At 45.3% G+C, this 18,331-nt stretch overlaps 1 protein-coding gene across 4 annotated transcripts in view; it reads right to left on the bottom strand.

Annotated features, from left to right (window-relative positions):
- Hecw2 (HECT, C2 and WW domain containing E3 ubiquitin protein ligase 2) overlaps nt 1–18,331 on the bottom strand; it is a 301,655-nt gene that overhangs the window by 29,630 nt on the left and 253,694 nt on the right. For all 4 annotated transcript variants that reach the window (XM_075956458.1, XM_075956459.1, XM_075956460.1 and 1 more), the window contains 2 exons: nt 10,914–11,034; nt 9,239–9,352 (listed from right to left, as the gene is read on the bottom strand). In XM_075956458.1, the coding sequence (XP_075812573.1) occupies nt 9,239–9,352; nt 10,914–11,034 (235 nt within the window). The remainder of the gene's footprint in view (nt 1–9,238; nt 9,353–10,913; nt 11,035–18,331) is intronic.

Raw genomic sequence — 18,331 nt, 5'->3', positions numbered from 1 at the left:
GGAGTGTCTCTGTCTCCCCCAGGAGTGTCTCTACCTCCCCCAGGAGTGTCTCTGCCTCCCCCAGGAGTGTCTCTGCCTCCCCCAGGAGTGCCTGGCCTCCACTACATTTTTTTAATGAAAGTGGAATCATCTGACCCTTTTCCAGTGATGGAATTTTATAAACTAGAAAATAATCCTGTTACAGGCAGAAGATTTGGAAAAATTAAAATGTAACCAAAAATAAAAATGACCTCTTCCTGTAGTGATCGTATCACTGAATTTACACCGTGTGGACTTCAACTGTTCACATATGAACTTCCCATTTTTGTCTTCTCTGACTGCAGATGCCATTATTCACTTCATGTCTATTTTTCAGTACATCAACTCTGACTTTTTTCACTCCAGTCTTATGTAATATTTATATTTCCATGTACGGGTTCAACTTTCTCCTAATATACATTAGAGGAAGCATAAGCACCAGTTAAAACTGTCCAGAACCGCATGGGTGAAGACTTCAAGCTCCTAGATTCAGACCCACAGGGAACCTGCCGGCAACCTATTGAGTGGGAATGGGTAGGTACTGGCAACTCTGCGGGCCAGTCAGGCTTCCCACAGAGGCATGGTGGCCCTGTCATTATAACTGCTGATAATGAAGTCAACTTGTGGCTCCAGCCTAGGTTAGGAAGGCCATCTTCAGGCCTCAATGAGGTTACTCACAGGTACCCAGAACTCAGATAGCTCCCATCATGTCACGTACTCTAGGAAGGCCAGCAGCAGCAGCTACCTTCTTCCGTTTGCATGTTCTTTGCCCACAACCTCCCAACAAAGACTGAAATGCCCATTCCAGCCTAAGTGTTCATCTAGGTCTTGAAGGAGCTACTCCTGACAGGACGCCATAGTTGGATGCCTTGATCTCCAGTCCCTGTGTCTTCTTTCTCCCCTGGGCGGACCACCTCCTTCAACCTTCTCTCACTGCACAGGTGGGGATTTCCTGGTCTCCTGGAACCGACCCCAAGCCTGAGGGGTGGCGAAGGAGCTAAGGAAGTCTGGACGCTTTCTTTCGCTCAAGCAGGTTGACGTTACCCCACCTGGGGAAGTCACGTCTTTTCCTTTACCACAGCCGAAGAACTGTGCCTCCTTCAGATTGGCCTGCAGGCATGTCTGTGTGGTATTCTCTTAGCTGCTCATTGATGTGGAACAGCCAAGGCCACAAGGCCACCTCTGGGCAGGTGGTCCAGGCAGTGTGTGAGGGTTGAACGTGAGACTTGAAGCAAGCCAGTAAGCAGTGTTCCTCTATGGTTTCCGTTTCAGCCCCTGCCTTGTGTTCCTGCCCTGGTTTCCTTGCAAGACAGACTGTAATTCATAGGCTGAAGTCAATCATTTCCTCCCCAACTGGCTTTTCATCCTAGCAGAAACAGAGCTAGGACATCCATTGTCAAAGACATCAAGGAAGACATTTTGTTAAATTTCATCATTTTTTTTTTTTTATAGAGAAGAAAGAGGCCAGAGAAACCCGGTGAGCTGGATCAGAGAAGCACGGTGAAGACGTGCCGGCTGTTAAACCCTAAACAGGTGTCCTTATTTCAACTTTAAGGTTATTCCACGTGCCCTGCCCCTTCAGTACGTTTTAACTGTCTATCAAGATTAAAACAATATTGCTTCTAGAGCAGGGCTTGGCTAACTATGTCCTAAGGGCAGGACTGCCGAAGTCCAGGTTTGGTAAACGAAGCTATACTGAAATGCGCCGACCGCATTGACGTGCGTGTAGCCTGTAGCTGTGCCCTGATAAGATGTGGAGGTGTACGTGCCTCAGAGAACGCACAGTGGGCAAAGTCTAAAGATGTTTACTATCTGTCTCTTTATGGACAAGTTTTGCCAACTGCTGCTGTTACAAAAAACAGGGGGGGGAGGGAGACGCATTCTTAAAACATCTAGCTTACTATAAATCTTCAGGGAGACTCTCCAAGGAGACATAAACACTGACTGGCTGTGGTCACTCCTCTGCTGGGCTTTTTGCCTTGTAGAGGCCTGCAGGACACTAGGGTCACAGACCAGCGGTAGAGTGAGCCTGCTTTGAGACGACTGTACTAGGCAAACTTGACTCTACTGTGGATTTTCCATTAAAAATTACGGGGTGGTCCCTAAGATTTAACTCCGAACATTTCAATAATACTGCAGTTACCAGAGTACATTCTAATGACCCCTGTGTGTCTGCTTCCCCTGTACATAAGTTGAGACTTTGACCTCACTGGGCGCAGGTGAGCGTGTCTTACTCTTTGCGCTGGATAGTTTTACGTCAATCCGACCCCAAGCTAAAGTCATCTGAGAGGAGGGAAGCTCAATTAAGAAAATGCCTCCGAAAGATCCGGCTGTAGGCAAGCCTGTAGGGCATTTTCCTAATTAGCGTTGGAGAGGGGCGGGCACAGCCCTTCGTGGGTGTGGGTTGTGTCAGCCCTGGGCTCGTGGTTCTGGGCTCTACGAGGAATCAGGCTGAGCAAGCGCTGGGGAGTAAGCCAGCAAACAGCACCCCTCTATAACCTCTGCATCAGCTCCTGCCTCCAGCTTCCTGTCCTGTTTGAATTCCTGTCTTGATTCCTGTACTGATGAACAGTGATGTGGAAGCATAAGCCAGATAAACCCTTTCCTCTCCAACTTGTTTTTTTGTTTTGTTGTTGTTTTGGTTACAGTGTTTCTTCACAGAAATGGTAACCCTAACTAAGACACCCATGCTTGCAGAATGATATTCTGTAGGAGCTCAACGCACATTTGCCGAATTGCGACTACAGCTCCCTGATGCTCCCCAAAGGAAATCAGCATCCCTTATATCGTTGCTTGGCATTGGCAGTGTGAATAACTGTGAGCCAGTTTGCCAAGGGGCCGGGGCCGTGGGACATGAGTTCAATGCCAGGCGCAAACTGAGTCGATCCCTAAGAGACGACTCAATCCAAAACTACCGCCACACAGGTAAGCTGGCTTGGGACGGTCACGGTGTAACATCTTCTAACATGGTGAAGTTTGTTAAGACAACAATGACCTTATTGATTAGTTCCTCTTGCGGCTGAAGACAAACACATTTTCTCTGAGGCGTTAAGTTGAAAAGCAAAACTCAGAAGGGAAGAAAACTGACAGCTCCTTAGTAGGAAATGCGTGTTAACTGGGAAACTTTACTTTTTATCTTCCTTTTTTTTTTTCTTAACTCTTGAGCCATGAATAGAGTCAATCCAAAGGCAAGAGAAGCCTACGACTTTAATTTGGTTGTAACTCCGAATGTAGAACTGCGTATTTAGGGGTGAGTCCGCTGCGGGCTGCGATTGCTCTCGCCATCTAGCAAACTCAAGGAAACATGTCCCAGCAGGGCATGTGGGCATGCAGCTCCTCCAACACCTCTTCCATATAAATAGTTAACGTGACTCATACCACGGGGATCGTTTGCCACATTCCTGTTTTGCCAGTTAGGTTGGTTCCACAGCCAAAGGCTTGGCAAGGAAGTACAGAAACTCCGGACAACGGGCGTGTAGCCACATAACAGCTGCATTGGAGGGCATTTCTGAGTAAGCAGAGATGTCAGTGGGGTGACCACGGTGTCCTGGGCCCTGCCTGCTGACAAGGCATTTCTCCCAGCATCACACTGCTGGCCTGGCACACCACATGCGTTATTAGCAGCATTTGACAGGTGTTAAAATAGTTAATTTTATTCTCCCGTTCTTTCTGTTTCAACTAAAAATAATCCAAGCCAAAACGCTCCGATGGGAACAAACTGAAAAGTGAGAGAGAATATGGTAGCCTCCGGAGGTCAAACTCTCTTTTCTCAAAAGTTTGTCCAGGCGCACGTGGGCTGGGTACCTTCTGATTCAGCCACAGAGATTGAGAACAATGAAGCATCAGGTCTTGAGCCACTAAACAAGGACTGGAGCAGAGGACGGAAGTCTCATAGGAAAAGGTTACACTTGGTGGTACCTAGCCAGGGTGCGGCTACAGAGCATCCTTCTTTGGCAGGTTAGTATGATTCGAATGATGTGGATCCCTCTTTGAAGAGAGCAAGCAGCAACCGCGAGTTCAGCCTATAGCTGGGCGGCTCAGACCCCAGTTTGGTGATATATGAAGGCAACTGGTTCATTGATAAACCGTAAGGGGCCAAGAAAACCATCTCAAGTCATTCCCATCTCGTGATTATTTTTATGTCCTTATCCCAGGGGAATACAGAAAGATACTAAACATAGGTCCCCAAAGGAAAAGCATTTGCAAATGCTCCTTCCTAGTCTACATGGGGCTGGCAAGACTGAAGACTGATGTCATCTTGACAGCACGTGGTACATTCTTTCTTCAATAAAGGTGCCCTTTACAGAGTTGTCAAGGAGCAGACAAGAGGTGGCCCAATCATAGAGCCAGCATCAGAGCTGTCTAGGACATTATTTCTTTACCTGGGAGTGCTAGGACTTAGGTCATGGCCTGAATGCCTTATCAGGTTCTCCCTGAACTCTGATACCATGTGAGCTTTGGTTGCTAGGACTTTAAATGAGCAAAAACAACACACCAAGGAAGAACTGTTTTCCTCCATCCCATAAGCAACTCCCAGTCTGACCAGAGCTCCTCAGAAATGGGCAACAAACCATTTCTCCTCACCTTTGAGCAGGGTGGCTGGTTTTGGTAATTCTGCCACAGAGGTCCTCCCCTGCCCTAACTTTGAGACAACATAACCATACTGAGCTCGGTAGAGATTCCGTGCCTGGAACACAGCTCCCAGCTCTGGCCTGACTAAACCATGAGACAGCGCTTAGAACCTATCTACATTGTGTAAAAAGCCAAGGCTAGCACAAAGAATCGCTTCAGGAAAAAAAAAATAAACTTATTTTTATTCGAATGCATCTACATTTATAGGCCTGAGGAGGATGTCTGTGGTTTTGAAACTGAATGTCAAATAGCATCTGTATTATCCTAGAGATCCATTACTTCTGGAACAATCTATATATTGTGTTTCAGCTATATGTGAATATACAGCATGAGGCATAGCTATTGCTTCTGGGAAGTGGCTAATCCATGCCTTTATGGAAGACAGGTACATGCATTGTTATTAAAAGTAAATTCACTATCCTTCATGCTTTGGCAAGGCCAGACTGACTGTTGTCAGATTAGAAATATCACTGAGATAGTAGCCACAAAAACCGCAAAGTATTGATCCCTCACGGCTAGCATAAAGTTGACACAAAATAATACTCTTTGAATGCCAGTATTAGTATTAATTTAGACTTCTCAAAAATTAACTCCGATGACAGAGGCCTCTACTGAAAATAATCCCAGGGAAGTCAGCCTCTAACAGTAAGGCAACTGGAAAACTCAAAAAGGAAACATTGGCTAAACCTCTCCAAATCCTGACCCAATGCTCTCATTTGTCAAACCTATTATTTTAGAATTTCTTTGGATTATAAGAAAAGACAGGGCAAAGTGCTCTTGCATAGCCTTTATGAATATCTCTACTCAGTATAGAACGTTCCTCATCAATACATCTGATGGGAACTCTAGATAAGGCCTCTAGCTTCACCAGACCTATCACCGACTAGTCCGGTATGCTCCCACCATCCTCTCTGCTGACAGACAATGCCCCAGAGGCAACGGTTGCCTAAGTTGTTTTTCAGGAACTTGGAGCCATGTTTGTGTGTCTCAAGCTAGCTGAACCTATCAACTGTTCACTTGGACCTCAGCAGTGTGCCTTATTTGATAATTTTTGATTACACGGATGGTAAGCTTTTCCTCAGCCTGAGGCCTGTGGAGAGGGTGGTTGCGCAGGGAATGGACCCTGTTTTCACTTAGCTTTTCTCCACACTTCAGGCCACGCTGTCTCTCAGCCTACTCAGACCTCGAAACCTGGGCCGGCAGATCTGTGACTCGGGGCTCCATTGCCGGGGAAATAAACTCTTTCACAACGCCTGGTCCAGGGACTGTCATCAACCGTCATATTCACGAGCCAATGCGGATGTGTAACTGTGGACACAACGCAGACTTTATCCAGATTCCGTTCACTTCCCCCTGCTATCTCTGCAATTTCATCTAGGAGGCAGCGTTACATTTAATCAAGTCTCTTCTTGACTCTAGCGATCTTGCAAGCTCTTCCGCTTGTTCAGTGTCCTCCATGATCTCTGAGAAGACTGGTGAGAGGTTCTTACCATGTCCCTCAGCTGGGAACTGTCCCGTGTTTTTCCTGCAGACGGACTGTGATTATGGGTTTGGGTTAAGTGTTGTTCTCATGTGATGAACACGCCGTCAACATGACTGACGGCTGAGACAACGCTTGCCAGGCTTCAACAAAACCAACTCGCTTCTCTGCCCCCTTACCCTTCCTGCGTTATTTGGGAAACAGTCACTATCCAAGCCACACTTATGAAATTCTCCTGAGTTATTCGGAGAGAGTCTCCTTTCTCCTACCTGTTTCCCCATTTGATCATATATCCAATGGCTTGGAATGAGAGTTCAATATTCCTTTATTTATTCATTTTGTAATTGAAATTATTCCCATTTTGATCACTGGGGACTTTGTTGGCTCCTGGGCCCTGTGGTTTTGAGCTGTTGACAAACTTCCCTACTTTATGGAAGGCACTGGGAGGCCCTTCAGGCTCCATCTTGTATGCACTTCTTGTCCTGGGCCTAGAGTCAACACATGGCACTGAAGAAAAACTAGAAACCCAATGTCTGAACAACAGACATGTTTTTAAATGCCAAAGAGTAGGCTTAAACTCAAAGAATCTTAAAAAAATAATTAAATAATGTGACAGCACTGAATCTGGAGAAACAGAAAAGTTCCATTTCCAAAATACAATGGGAAAACGTGAACATTTTTTATAACCCAGAGAGAAATATGTTTTAATGCGATGTTCTTTGAAAAGCCTTTTCATTTTTTAACTTTCATGTAGTTTTGAGGTTTCTGTTTTCATTTTTCAAAGCCAGCCGATGTATTCTCAGCACCCTCACTGGAATACAGGACCTGCATCTTCCATCCTATCTAAAGGCTACTTTCATGATAGAGCCTGAGTCCAGAAACTCAGAGTCAACACCATGCAGAGAGGGAGCAGATTAAGGGATTGTTGTTGACAACTGAGACCACCCCCGAAGCATCCTCTCTCTGTCTTCCCTCTGATGTCATAGGAAGTAGTCAAGGGACAGGGGCAGGAAGCACTTGGGCATCACACAGAAAGGAATCTAGCTCTGCTTGGAACCGAGATCATCGGTTCAGAACATGGTAGGGACCACTCAGGATGATCACACCTGACAGATATCTGTTCAAGCCAAACACGTTCACTAGGGCTTTTGAAGTGTATGCCTGAGATCCTCACAAACGGCGGCCTAAGCCAGAAGTGTTGACGGACATCTGTGGGCCCGGCTCCGAGCTCTTTGGAGGCTGAGGCCACTTCTGCTTGAATGTTCAAGGCCAATCTGACCAACATAGCAAGATCGTGTATCAAAAAAAAAAAAAAAAACAGTCTGTGGTTTAATAATAAAAGAAGGCAGCTGGAGTTCGGGGAGAAGAAAATATTCTCGCCTAAACCAGACTCATCCTGTGAGGAAATGCCTGGCATCTCTTGCATACCAGGGAGGAGGCTAACACCACTTGCCTCCGTCTTCAGCCGTGCACCTGCATCTTTAAACAGACTAACACGGGTTCCAAGGGCACTCACAACATTAGTCACGGAAGGCTGAAGTCTCAGGTAGGCTGAAGCCCGAACTTCATGCGTTCAGTCACTATCTGGAACGCTAAAATGCATTCCAAGGGGGGGGGGAACGGGACACGGGCAGACTGAAGATAAGGAGTGTTTCTTAAATCCCAGTCTGGTCCAAGGGTATCAGAAGAAAGACTTAAGGCTTGGGCTTGGGGCTTCGTTTTGCTTTCTCTAGTTCCATGGACAGGTTCGGTCATGATGCACTTTGAACCTCCATTTACCACATACGGGACTTGGGGGAGGAGGGAAGTTGTTGGCTATCACTACTATGGCTCCTTAACCTTCTTCACTACAGGGTAAGACTCAATGGGGTGTTTTTTAAAGTGATCTGCACTACTGGGCTTGGTAGCATGGGCCTGGAAGCCCAGTTACAAGGCAGTCGAGATCTCACTGGGCTATGGACTAAGTCAAGGCCAGCTTGTGTGTTTTGATAAGACCCTCTCTCAAAATAAAATCTAGACAAGGCTAGGGATACCTCAGAGAGCGGGTGTAGCTCATCTGCAAGGCTCCAAGCTCCTCAGCACTGCTCAACAAGCAAATACCCAAGCCAACAGTGCCAAACAGAACACAGCCAGAGTTTGGATAACTGTGTGGCATTTTAAAAACTATTCATCTATTTATTTTACTTCCTGGTGGCAGGCTCCCCACCTCCATCCTCCCGTCCCAATTCGCACCCCCCACTTTCCAATCCCCTCCTCTTCCGTCTCTATCCAGGAAAGGGCAGGTCTCCCGGGAGTATCAATAAAATACGGCATATCAAGTTGCAGTGAGACTGGGCACCTCCCCATGTATTAAGGCTGGGCATGACCTTTTTAGATTGTGTCTAGTAGCTACAAGCTACAAAGCAAGCACTGAGTCCTGAGGTTGGAAGAAGGAGGGGCCTGGGAGGGATGTAAGCTTCAGTCTATTAACAAAGGCTATGTCTACCTGGGTTGCAGCAGACTCAAGTGTGGGAGCCCCAGGCCTTTGTTTCCCAACCCTTATCTAGATGAGCACACTCGTGGAGGAGTCAGGTTGCATGGTTTGTTTACAAGAGGTTCTATGGGGAGGTATGCTGCCCTTCCAAGGGAAGAGAACTGGGGGTGGGGAAAACAGAGCAAAGGCATTGGTGCAATTGCTGTGGGCACTTCCGGGCAGAGCAGCAGGATGGGTCTGAACTAGGGGGCTTATTTAACAGGTGACACACATTCTACGCAGCGCACCGGGGTGGAAAACAAGATGTAAACTATAGTTCCTGTTCCCTCCCCCTCAAAGTTCCACTTTTCCCCTTCAAAAAAGATGGGAGAGATAAAAGAAAAACAACCACACTGGCCTTCTAACTGAAACAATGAATTACAGGTAACAGTTATTTTAATTAAAAAAAAATCTATGTCAAATGATTTAAAAACCAGGGGAAGTGGAGAAAAAAAAAAAAGGACAAAATGTTTAAGCATGTGAGACCAACACTTCCTGCCAGAAGGACTTCCTGTTTTGGGAACCACAGATGCGGAGAAACATCCGCTCTGTAGCCACAGCCTGGGTTGCATAGACCACTTCTCTGTTCTACTTACCCTTCTTCCCCAACGAAGGTGACGTACAGCTTATTCCTCTGCAGGTCTTTTCTGGAGTAGCCCATAATCTGGTTAAAAGCATCTTCTAACAAGTGGTCCCTTCGGATGATTAACCTGTCCGCGGAGAGGCGATTGGAAAAGTGCATTAAGAGATTACTTCCTGTGCCTTATCTTTCTTGCCTTATGATTTCTGTTTGCCACAATCAACGAGGCGAGGAGGGAAGCTGCTTTAATGCCCTTGCCATCTGCACTTGGGTACACATCTGGCTTTAACTCTTTCACAGCAAGAGCAAAAGTTACTGGAGAGCATCATGGGTAAAACCCGTGACCTGTGAAAAAAATCTATGGGTCCTTTCTGAGTGGCCAAGACATGGATCCCAGAAGGGAAGTGGTCATAACACACACACACACACACACATACACACACACACACACATGGCGGGGGGATAGGGAAGGGAGAGGGAGACAGGGAGAGACAGAGATATCTTACTAAAGAAAGAACAACACTATGAGGTAATTTTTAAGGTCTGGAATGCACCTAAGCATGGAATTCAATTACTCATGCCCAGTGAGAACCAGGAGGGTGTGTGTGGTGTGTGTGTGTGTGCGTGTGTGCGTGTGTGCGTGTGTGTGTGTGTGTGCGCGCGTGTGTGTGTGCATGCGTGTGTGTGTGTGCGTGTGTGCGCGTGTGTGTGCGTGCGTGTGTGTGTGTGTGTGTGCGTGCGTGTGTGTGTGTGTGTGTGTGTGTGTGTGCGTGCTGCAAAGCAAAAGAGTTTACAATTATACTGGATTTTAAATATTTTGTGAACCTTGAGACTTCCTAAGGGGTAGAGAAAAATAGGTGAAGCTTGTGACAATCTCCTGTGATGATGACAACTGAAGCCGTCTTCTGCACGCATCAAATTACCCTTAATGTCAAGAGCAACGGGGACATGACAGGGAGCCTGAAGTTATGAAGATCTTGGCAATTCAAATATGATAGAAGCAGTTCAGAGAGATATGGAGTCGGGGTTACGCCAATGTGTTTGGAGGTCCATGAAAGTGGAATGGACCAAGCCAACATTCCTGTGCCTGGGGCAGTGAGCATGGGGGCTGGACTTCCCCTGGACTCTCAGGGTACAAGGTGACCGTCCCTCCCCTATCTTCCTATCTTCTCACAGGTGGGACAGTGAGCTCAAGTGGGGACACAGAGGTAGGAAGACGGGAAAGAGGCACACAGGGATGAGAAGATCTCTGGACAAGCAAGGGAGGTGGCTAAAGAGGCAGGCACAGCGTTCACGACAGGTTCTGTTGTTCAAGTGAGATTTGTTGCACAGAACGAATAGGGCTGGTTATTATCCTGTGCTCATGCTGACCTGGAACTCGTAACATGTGGCATAAAACACTGTGATAATGACACATCTCACGAATATCAGATAGGCCAGCAGAGAGAGAGAAAAAAGTCATCAATTTTGAATTTTGCGTATTGTTTTACACAGGCCTAGCCTGATTGAAAACCACAAGCTTACTAGTGTTTAATTCCTGAACATTTTATATCATTAGAGTGTAATTTACAATTTCTGAAAGAATCATGCCCACGAAAATAGACTCATGCGACGCCCAGTTTTTCAAACTCACCACTGCTCCTACCCATCCATCACCTCTAAACCACGTGGTTTGCGTCATTTCTACTTACTTTAATTTCCCCGGGCCTTGTCCATATCCTTTCGTTTCTAACTTCCTGTAAAAGTTCCTCAGTTTGGCTTCAAAATCTCTCTTGTAAGGGGCTGGAGCCCGGGCATTGGCACGCTGAGTACCTGTAGCAACCAAAGGAGGACAAGCTGGATCCACGCTCTGTGCCAGCATCGTCCCAATACCGCGAAAAACTGCCACGAGTTAGCAAAGAAAACCGAGACATCACCCCTCCTCCACCCTCTCCAACGGTGAAGGCCTTAGCAGAGCTTAAGGAAGGTTTTAGGGGAAATTCTCCTTGGTTGCTTTTTGACTGAGAATGAAGATCTCGGTTAAACAGCCAAATACGCTCACTGTTTCTCAGATATGTTCCCCCTTTTCATCCAAACCAGAATGAGTCAAAGAGTTATTCATGTCTAAGGATAACTAGTCAGGACAGATTATCTTTGCTTGCAGAAGAAACAATATCATGGAAGCTCTAAAGGAAGTCGCACGGAGCCTGGCGAAAGTGTTTTTAAATATGCAGTATATTTAAGAACAATCTTAGAAATACAATTACACTTATTTTATGTTGTAGGATAAGAGATTAATCTAAAAACAGAGTTGTGGGAGGAATGTATATCTTGGAGCTGCACGAAGAATAAGCAGTATTAGTAGTTACTGTATTTCCAATGTGTCGAGTACTGCAAATAGCTATAGATGAAAAATACGCCATTCGTTATTAATAAAGTATTATTAATAAGGTGTAAATACGACATGGTTTCTTCCTCTTTCCACAGAAAAATCCGTGTGTCCCAGGGGATTAGGTTACATGTTGGAATGCTGGACTGGCGATGACCAGGGGAATCGGGCACGGACGCATGAAATAAACACCGGCTGCTTCCATGAAATATTTCCCAACTCAGTGAAAGAAAGCAGAAACAAATTACTATCTCGCTCCTTACACAGCATTCGAGTTCCATGAGATTTTTTTATTTGATGTGTTGTGTGTGTGTTGTTATTTGTTCTGTTGAGACAGAAGCTTGTTAGTTAGCCTAGACTGGCCTCGAATTTTCCATCCTCCTGCCTGTGCCTCAATTATATAGGCTTCAATTACAGGCCTGAGCCATCCTGCTTAGCAGAAATTTCTTTAACAAATGAGGTAGCTAGGATGGCTATTTATTGTTATTGCTAGTCTTGCGTTATAGTCAACAATGGATGTCCTGGTTGAGAAGACAGAAATAAAACATATTAAATAATTAGGTCTTAAACTAGAAGGGATACAAACCCTAAAACAGAGGAGACAAAAACTATAGCCCTGGGGCTATATCCAGTCTCGAATGTCTACTTTGTTTGCCTCCTACATTAAAATAAATAAATAAATAAACAAACAAATAAATAAATAAGACTAGATGACTAGATTCATCGCCAGCATTTAAAAATGAGGCAATTTCAAGGTAAAGAAACACATGTTTTTCTCTTGAAAGTTAGGAGAAATTTTACAACTGGCTTGAGCCTCCTTGAGGAGGCTGCTTCCTCAGACTCCACTTCCTTGGATCCACTCAGGGGCACGGGCTATCTGATTGCCTAGGCGTTTGCCTTTGAGACCAGTGGTATAGGAGATAATGGTGATGTCACAGAGCAGTAGTGTATGTGTGTGTGTGTGTGTGTGTGTGTGTAGGGATCAAAATGGAAAAGACCTCAGGGAGGAGCTTAATTGGAGCCTAAGTGGTTAGTTGCCAAGCAGATAGGATCTACAGTCACCATGGAGACAAACCTCTGGGCAAGCCAGCGATGGAATTTCTAGCTCTGGTTAATTGAGGTAGGGGGACCCACCCTAAATGTGAGTGGCACCATTTCAGGGGCTGGGGTCTAGCAGTGGAGAAAGAGGGCTTCGTAGCTGAGATCCATCTCTCGGCTTTTGACTGAGGATGCAATCAATAAAAGCAGCCACCACCTGCCCCTGCCACCACGTCTTCCTTGACCCAGCGGTACTGTATCCCCTCTAATTATAAGCCCGAATAAACCTTCCCTGTCTTAAGGTTTTTAATGTCTGGTATTTGGTCACTACAATGAGAAGATTCAGTACCACTAAACTTGTGGCTAGAAAAGACTCTGAATTTTATGCCCGTTCACGGCAGGAAGAATGGGACTAGATACTGAATGTGTGTTCAGATGCTATGGAGGGCATACCAGAGAGACAAGGGCTGAAGTCAGTTAGAAGAGAGATTTAAAAATCCTGCCGCTGGTGTTAGGGAATAGGGGGCAGGGCTCCTTTATAGACCACTGAGGAAAGGAAAGGGGAAGAATGCCAAAGTGGGATTTGGTTAGAGAAATTCTCAGCGGAGGGAGGGCAGAGGGCAGATGTAGGGTGGAAAAGAGGAAGGAGGACGGAAGGGCGGAGAAGCAGTTAGGAGTTTAGACAGCAACTGAGGCCTGAGGGGATAAGAACTAGTCAGGAGTGTGGGTGACTCAGAGGAACCCCGCGCATGCGAAATACAAATTAGCACCAGCAGAAAAGCAAAGTGGGGGGGGATGGGGAGCTCTGATGATAACAGCGTTTCTTAATAGTAATGATAGCTGTTGTCGGATAAGCACCTGCTATCCGCTGGGGATATTGCGGCACTTTCCATAAGGGGAGTCTTGAGAAGTCCTCACACAGAGCCTCTGAAGGGGCCATTAAGGTCTCCATCATCACTCTGACGGAAGAAAACGAGGAAGCAGCTTCAATGCCCAAATCCTACACCAGGAACAGGAATTTGGGATTTGACAAGGTCTATTGGATGCTAAAAGCAGTGTGCATGGGGACAGTGACGTTGTTAGTCAGGGACACAGGATGCTTTGTGAATATTGATTGGATGCGACAGTCAGGGATGCTCTCTACAGCCCCTGGACAGGAGAGCTCCTGAGTTTGCGTGAGAGATCAGCTAATTCCTGTGGCTAAGATAGGTTTGTGCATGCATGACCCTGTGCAGTGTCGATCACCAGAAGTCCTCTGTGTGCTGGCTGTTCATGTTATGGAAATACATCCTCAACACATAGGCAAACATGTTAGAGCTTCAGGGATGGATAGTCACAAGACCGGCTCCTGACCAGTCTTAGAGGCTTGTCTGCAGAGTTATAAACCTTTCCTTCAAAGAGCTAAAAGTTAAGTCATGAAAAAAAACAAATAAACTCAGCCTTACAAAATCCAGGAAATAAAGGAGAATCCTAAGCACTCGATCTTGAGGGCATGTCAGAGTCTCTGAGGGAACTTTAAAAAATTCCAAAGTGCAAGCCACTGCCCAAACCATGACATCAGAATCTGTGGGGGAAGGATCCAGGCCTACATGTTTTCTGCAGCTCTCCAGATGACTCCAAAATGCAGCCAAGCTGAAGAATGGCTTACAGAAAGCAAGCTCAACAGAAAGCTGGGAGACATGTGGGCAGCGTCCAGTAGCTCACACTGGGCAGCCTGTGTGCTCCACAAATGGACAGGAGCCGCGGGAGCATAGGGCTGCTGCTGGGTGGATGGAGGTCAAGACGACGCAACACTCGGCCACTCAGGACACCCAAGAAAGTTGCAAGGAGCTCTACGCTGTCACCCAAAAGCCCAGAAAGTAGCCACAACAAATTTGCGTCAACAGGAGTCATGGATGGGAAACAGGAAATAAAGCTCAAAGACTGAATGAAAACTCTTTATAGCCTCAACAGGAAACATCATTCGTCTAGCTGACGACTTTTAAGAAGTAATTACTACACCTGTATAACTCGAGCTAGGCCGTGGGAAGTCCCACCATGCACCCTGTCACTCTCAATACCGATAAATGAAAAGTTAGCTCCGCCTCCATTTACACTCCAGCTCAGGGACTTAACCATCGAGAGCCTGGTAACAGCAATGGTTCAAGGTGAGCATCCCATTGCTAATAGTTCTGTTATGAAAAAATAATCACATATAATTCACTGAAAACGACAGTAAACAGTAAGTACTGTTGGCCTTTGTCAATTTGTCAATTTCTATATCTGTTTTCAAGGCTGGGTCAGCCTGGTTTACAAGAGGTAGTTCTAGGACAAGTTCCAAAGCTACAGAGAAACTCTGTCTCGAAAAAAAAAAAAAACCAAAATAAATAAATAAGTAAGTAAACAAACTCACTCTGTAACCGGGCATAAGTGCTGGGATTACAGGCATGCACCACCACACAGAGCTCAGAACCTGTAGGTAAGAAACTTATTGAGATGGGGAACACACACGTGCAGGAGGTGGGATTTTTTTAGAGGGGTCTGAAGCAGGATTTGAAAGGTTAGTAGTAGAGTACAGATTCTCTTGTGAGCCAGGAGATGAGCTAGGCAGTCCAGGAAAGACCTGTCTGAGGGACCCAGAAGAAACAGGTAAGCAATGTGACACAGACAAGGACGGATCCCGTGTGGGCTTGCAACTGAGTCTACGTGGTAGGACATCGTTCTTCAATACAGGAAGTCATGGATCATGAATAGTTTTTCAACAAAATTTATAGTGAAAGAGCTATATAATCCCAGAGGTTAATCTGGCTCTAAGTATCATATATTGGAAACAGACTAGGGCTTCGTGGGAGTTGCTTCAGGGGTGGCCGGAAGACTGGGTTCCTCATTGTAAAGTGGGAATAAAATTCTGACCGTCTATAGTTTTGAACAAATATTATCCATATTAGTTCTTAGGAGTTAATTTTGTTTTTGGAAAAGACAGTGTTATTAGAGTAAATTCAAAAAGAAAAACAGAAATTTTACTGATATATTATTTAACATAACTTACAAAACTGTCTGTTTATGGGTAAGTATTTTGAGAAGTAGGGTAGCAGGGTCTTGCTATATAGCCCAGGCTAGCCTGGGACTTGAAAAACTTCAAATCGTCCTGCATCCCCCTTCCGGGGCCTGAGATTTTAGATATGAGCCACCATTCCCAAAACAGCTGTCATATAATCAATACAAATCAGGCTCAACTGCCAAGAGCTTCCCAGGAAAGAATGAGATTATTTTGCTTCTAGAAACCAAAAAAATGTTCTTGGAAGGCTGAGCTGAGAGAAATGTATGTTAACCACAACTGCACCTGAAGGCCCTTGCTCTCAGCTCTTACCAAAGGGAACTGCATGGAAAAAGATGCTTCTAGCAAGTGATCCCGTGGAGAACAGACTTCGTGGGTGATGAGTACTATGTTAAATATTTGCGGGAACATGTTTTTCCCCCATAACAGCTCTTACGGCTGCTTCTCTTCGTCACTGCTAGGTAGATCTTAAGAACTCTCGTGCCCTCTCTGTCTGTTTTCCATACAACACTGCATAGTTACCAACTATAAAACTCTATCTGACAAAGTATCTCAGATGACACTAGAAAAAATTTGGCATCAAATTCTGGACAAGTCTGTGTTTTTCTTCTTCTGGATCCTGGAATCCGGTTGGATTTATGCTCTTTTCTGAAGGGAGTTGAACCCTGACTACATAACTCTAGGCTTTGGTCCTAGCGCAGCTTAGAGGCTCCCTTCTTCCTTGGTTCCTTTTACACACACACACACACACACACACACACACACACACACACACACACACACACACACACACACACACTTTCCCCTCAATCCCTTATAGCAAGCTTTCTTGTTGAACTACCTTTGGATCACCAGCCCCCAAATAATGACATGGGGACTTCTTATTAATAATGAAAGCTTGGGCTTTAGTGTAGGCTTGGCCCCCAACTAGCCCTTATAATATAATTAACCTGTTTCTAGTCATCTAAGTTCTGCCATTGTGAACAGCATGTCCAACTTGTTCATCTGCTGGTGAATTCTGTGCCTAGATTCCTCCTCCTCTTCCTCTCTCTCCCAGGAAGTCCCATCTATCCTCTCCTGCCTAGCTATTGGCCATTCAGCTTTTGATTTCACCAATCACAGCAAGACATCCTCACACACTGTACAAATATGTCACCTCAATTCCCGTTAGTAACACAGAACAAGCCAATGAGCATCACAACGATGTCCCGACAGTCTTATCTGGAGCACAGTAGAATGTTCTTAGAGGGGGAGCACCCTGGGCATAGTTTAGATGAAACATAATATGTACGTCCTCATATCCATTGCCTATTTTTCAAGAGTAGCAAAAGCCTTGGATCTATGGATATTTCTATACATACTACTTAATTTTCCATTTTTTTTGCTTTTTTTGGGGGGGATTCTGGGGATTAAATGTGAGGTTTCATGTATTTGTCAGACAAGTAATCTATCACCTAGCTGCATACTCAGCTTACTTTTTCATTTTTATTTTGACAAGGTCTCACTAAGTTGCCCAGGTTACCCTAGAACTCACTTGGGAGGGTAGAACTTTAACTTGCCATCTCTCGAAGTAGCTGGGATTGTGGATCTCCGCCGTTAGGCTTGGCTCCTACCATTTACTGAGAACAGATTGAGAACTGTGGTTTTTCAGACTTGGCCAAGAAGTATCTTATTAAAAAGGGAACGCTGAGGGGTATGCCAATAATAGACACCCTATCCTGGCAGTTCCAGGGGTGAGGCCAATGAAGATTAATAAAAAATGAACTGTCTACACTAACTGGATTCAGGGGGTTATTAATAACAAAAAAATAAAAAGAGGACATGAAATTCAGAGGGAGGTGGGTAAGGGTAGTAGGGATAGTCAGAAGAGAGTACTGGTGGTTAGATTTGATCAATATATACTATATGAATAAAAATGATAAAAATAATAGTCATATTATAACAGTACTGAGAAGAGAGGGAAGAGAAAGAGGAGGGCTGCTGCAGGACAATGGTTTTACCCTGTAAAGATTTGTTTCTTGTACTTGTTTAATAAAATGCTGGTTGGCCAGTAGCCAGGCAGGAAGTATAGGTGAAACAACCAGGTAGGAAGTAGAGGCGGGGCATTGAGAACAGGAGAATTCTGGGAAGAGGAAAGATTCAGTTTGCAGTAGTCACCTAGATACAGAGCAAGCAAAATGTGACTGCCTCGCCAAAAAAGGCACCAAGCCAAAAAAGGTACTAACACAAACAAGAATTACGGGTTAATATAAGTTATGAGAGTTAATAAGAAGCCTGGGCTAATAGGCCAATGAGTTTACAATTAATGTAGACCTCTGTGTGTTTCTTTGGGACTGAAAGACTGCGGGACCTGGTGGGACAGAAACCTCAGTCAACAGAGGGTTAGGGAGGAACAGAGAGAAATGTCTCTAAGAGGAGAAGGTAATATCCGTGGCCAGTAATATTCAAGAATTCATGAGAAGAAAAGATCCTTTAAAGGGAAATAAACCCTCTCATGGTCTGTTCCATTGAGGCGACCCTGATGAAGACCCAGGAGGCTCCTCAGGGCTGCGAGTCCCGTGACCTCACGCTGCTTATAGCTCCAACTGCTCCAGTTCCGGTGAAGCCACCACAGTTGTGAACCACATTCAGACCCAATGACCCCTTATACCCACCATGCAGCACCT

Source organism: Microtus pennsylvanicus, chromosome 22 (genome assembly GCF_037038515.1).
Source record: "Microtus pennsylvanicus isolate mMicPen1 chromosome 22, mMicPen1.hap1, whole genome shotgun sequence".
NCBI lineage: Eukaryota > Metazoa > Chordata > Mammalia > Rodentia > Cricetidae > Microtus > Microtus pennsylvanicus.
The sequence above is the reverse complement of the archived record's forward strand: the minus strand, read 5'-3'. Positions and strand labels throughout refer to the sequence as shown.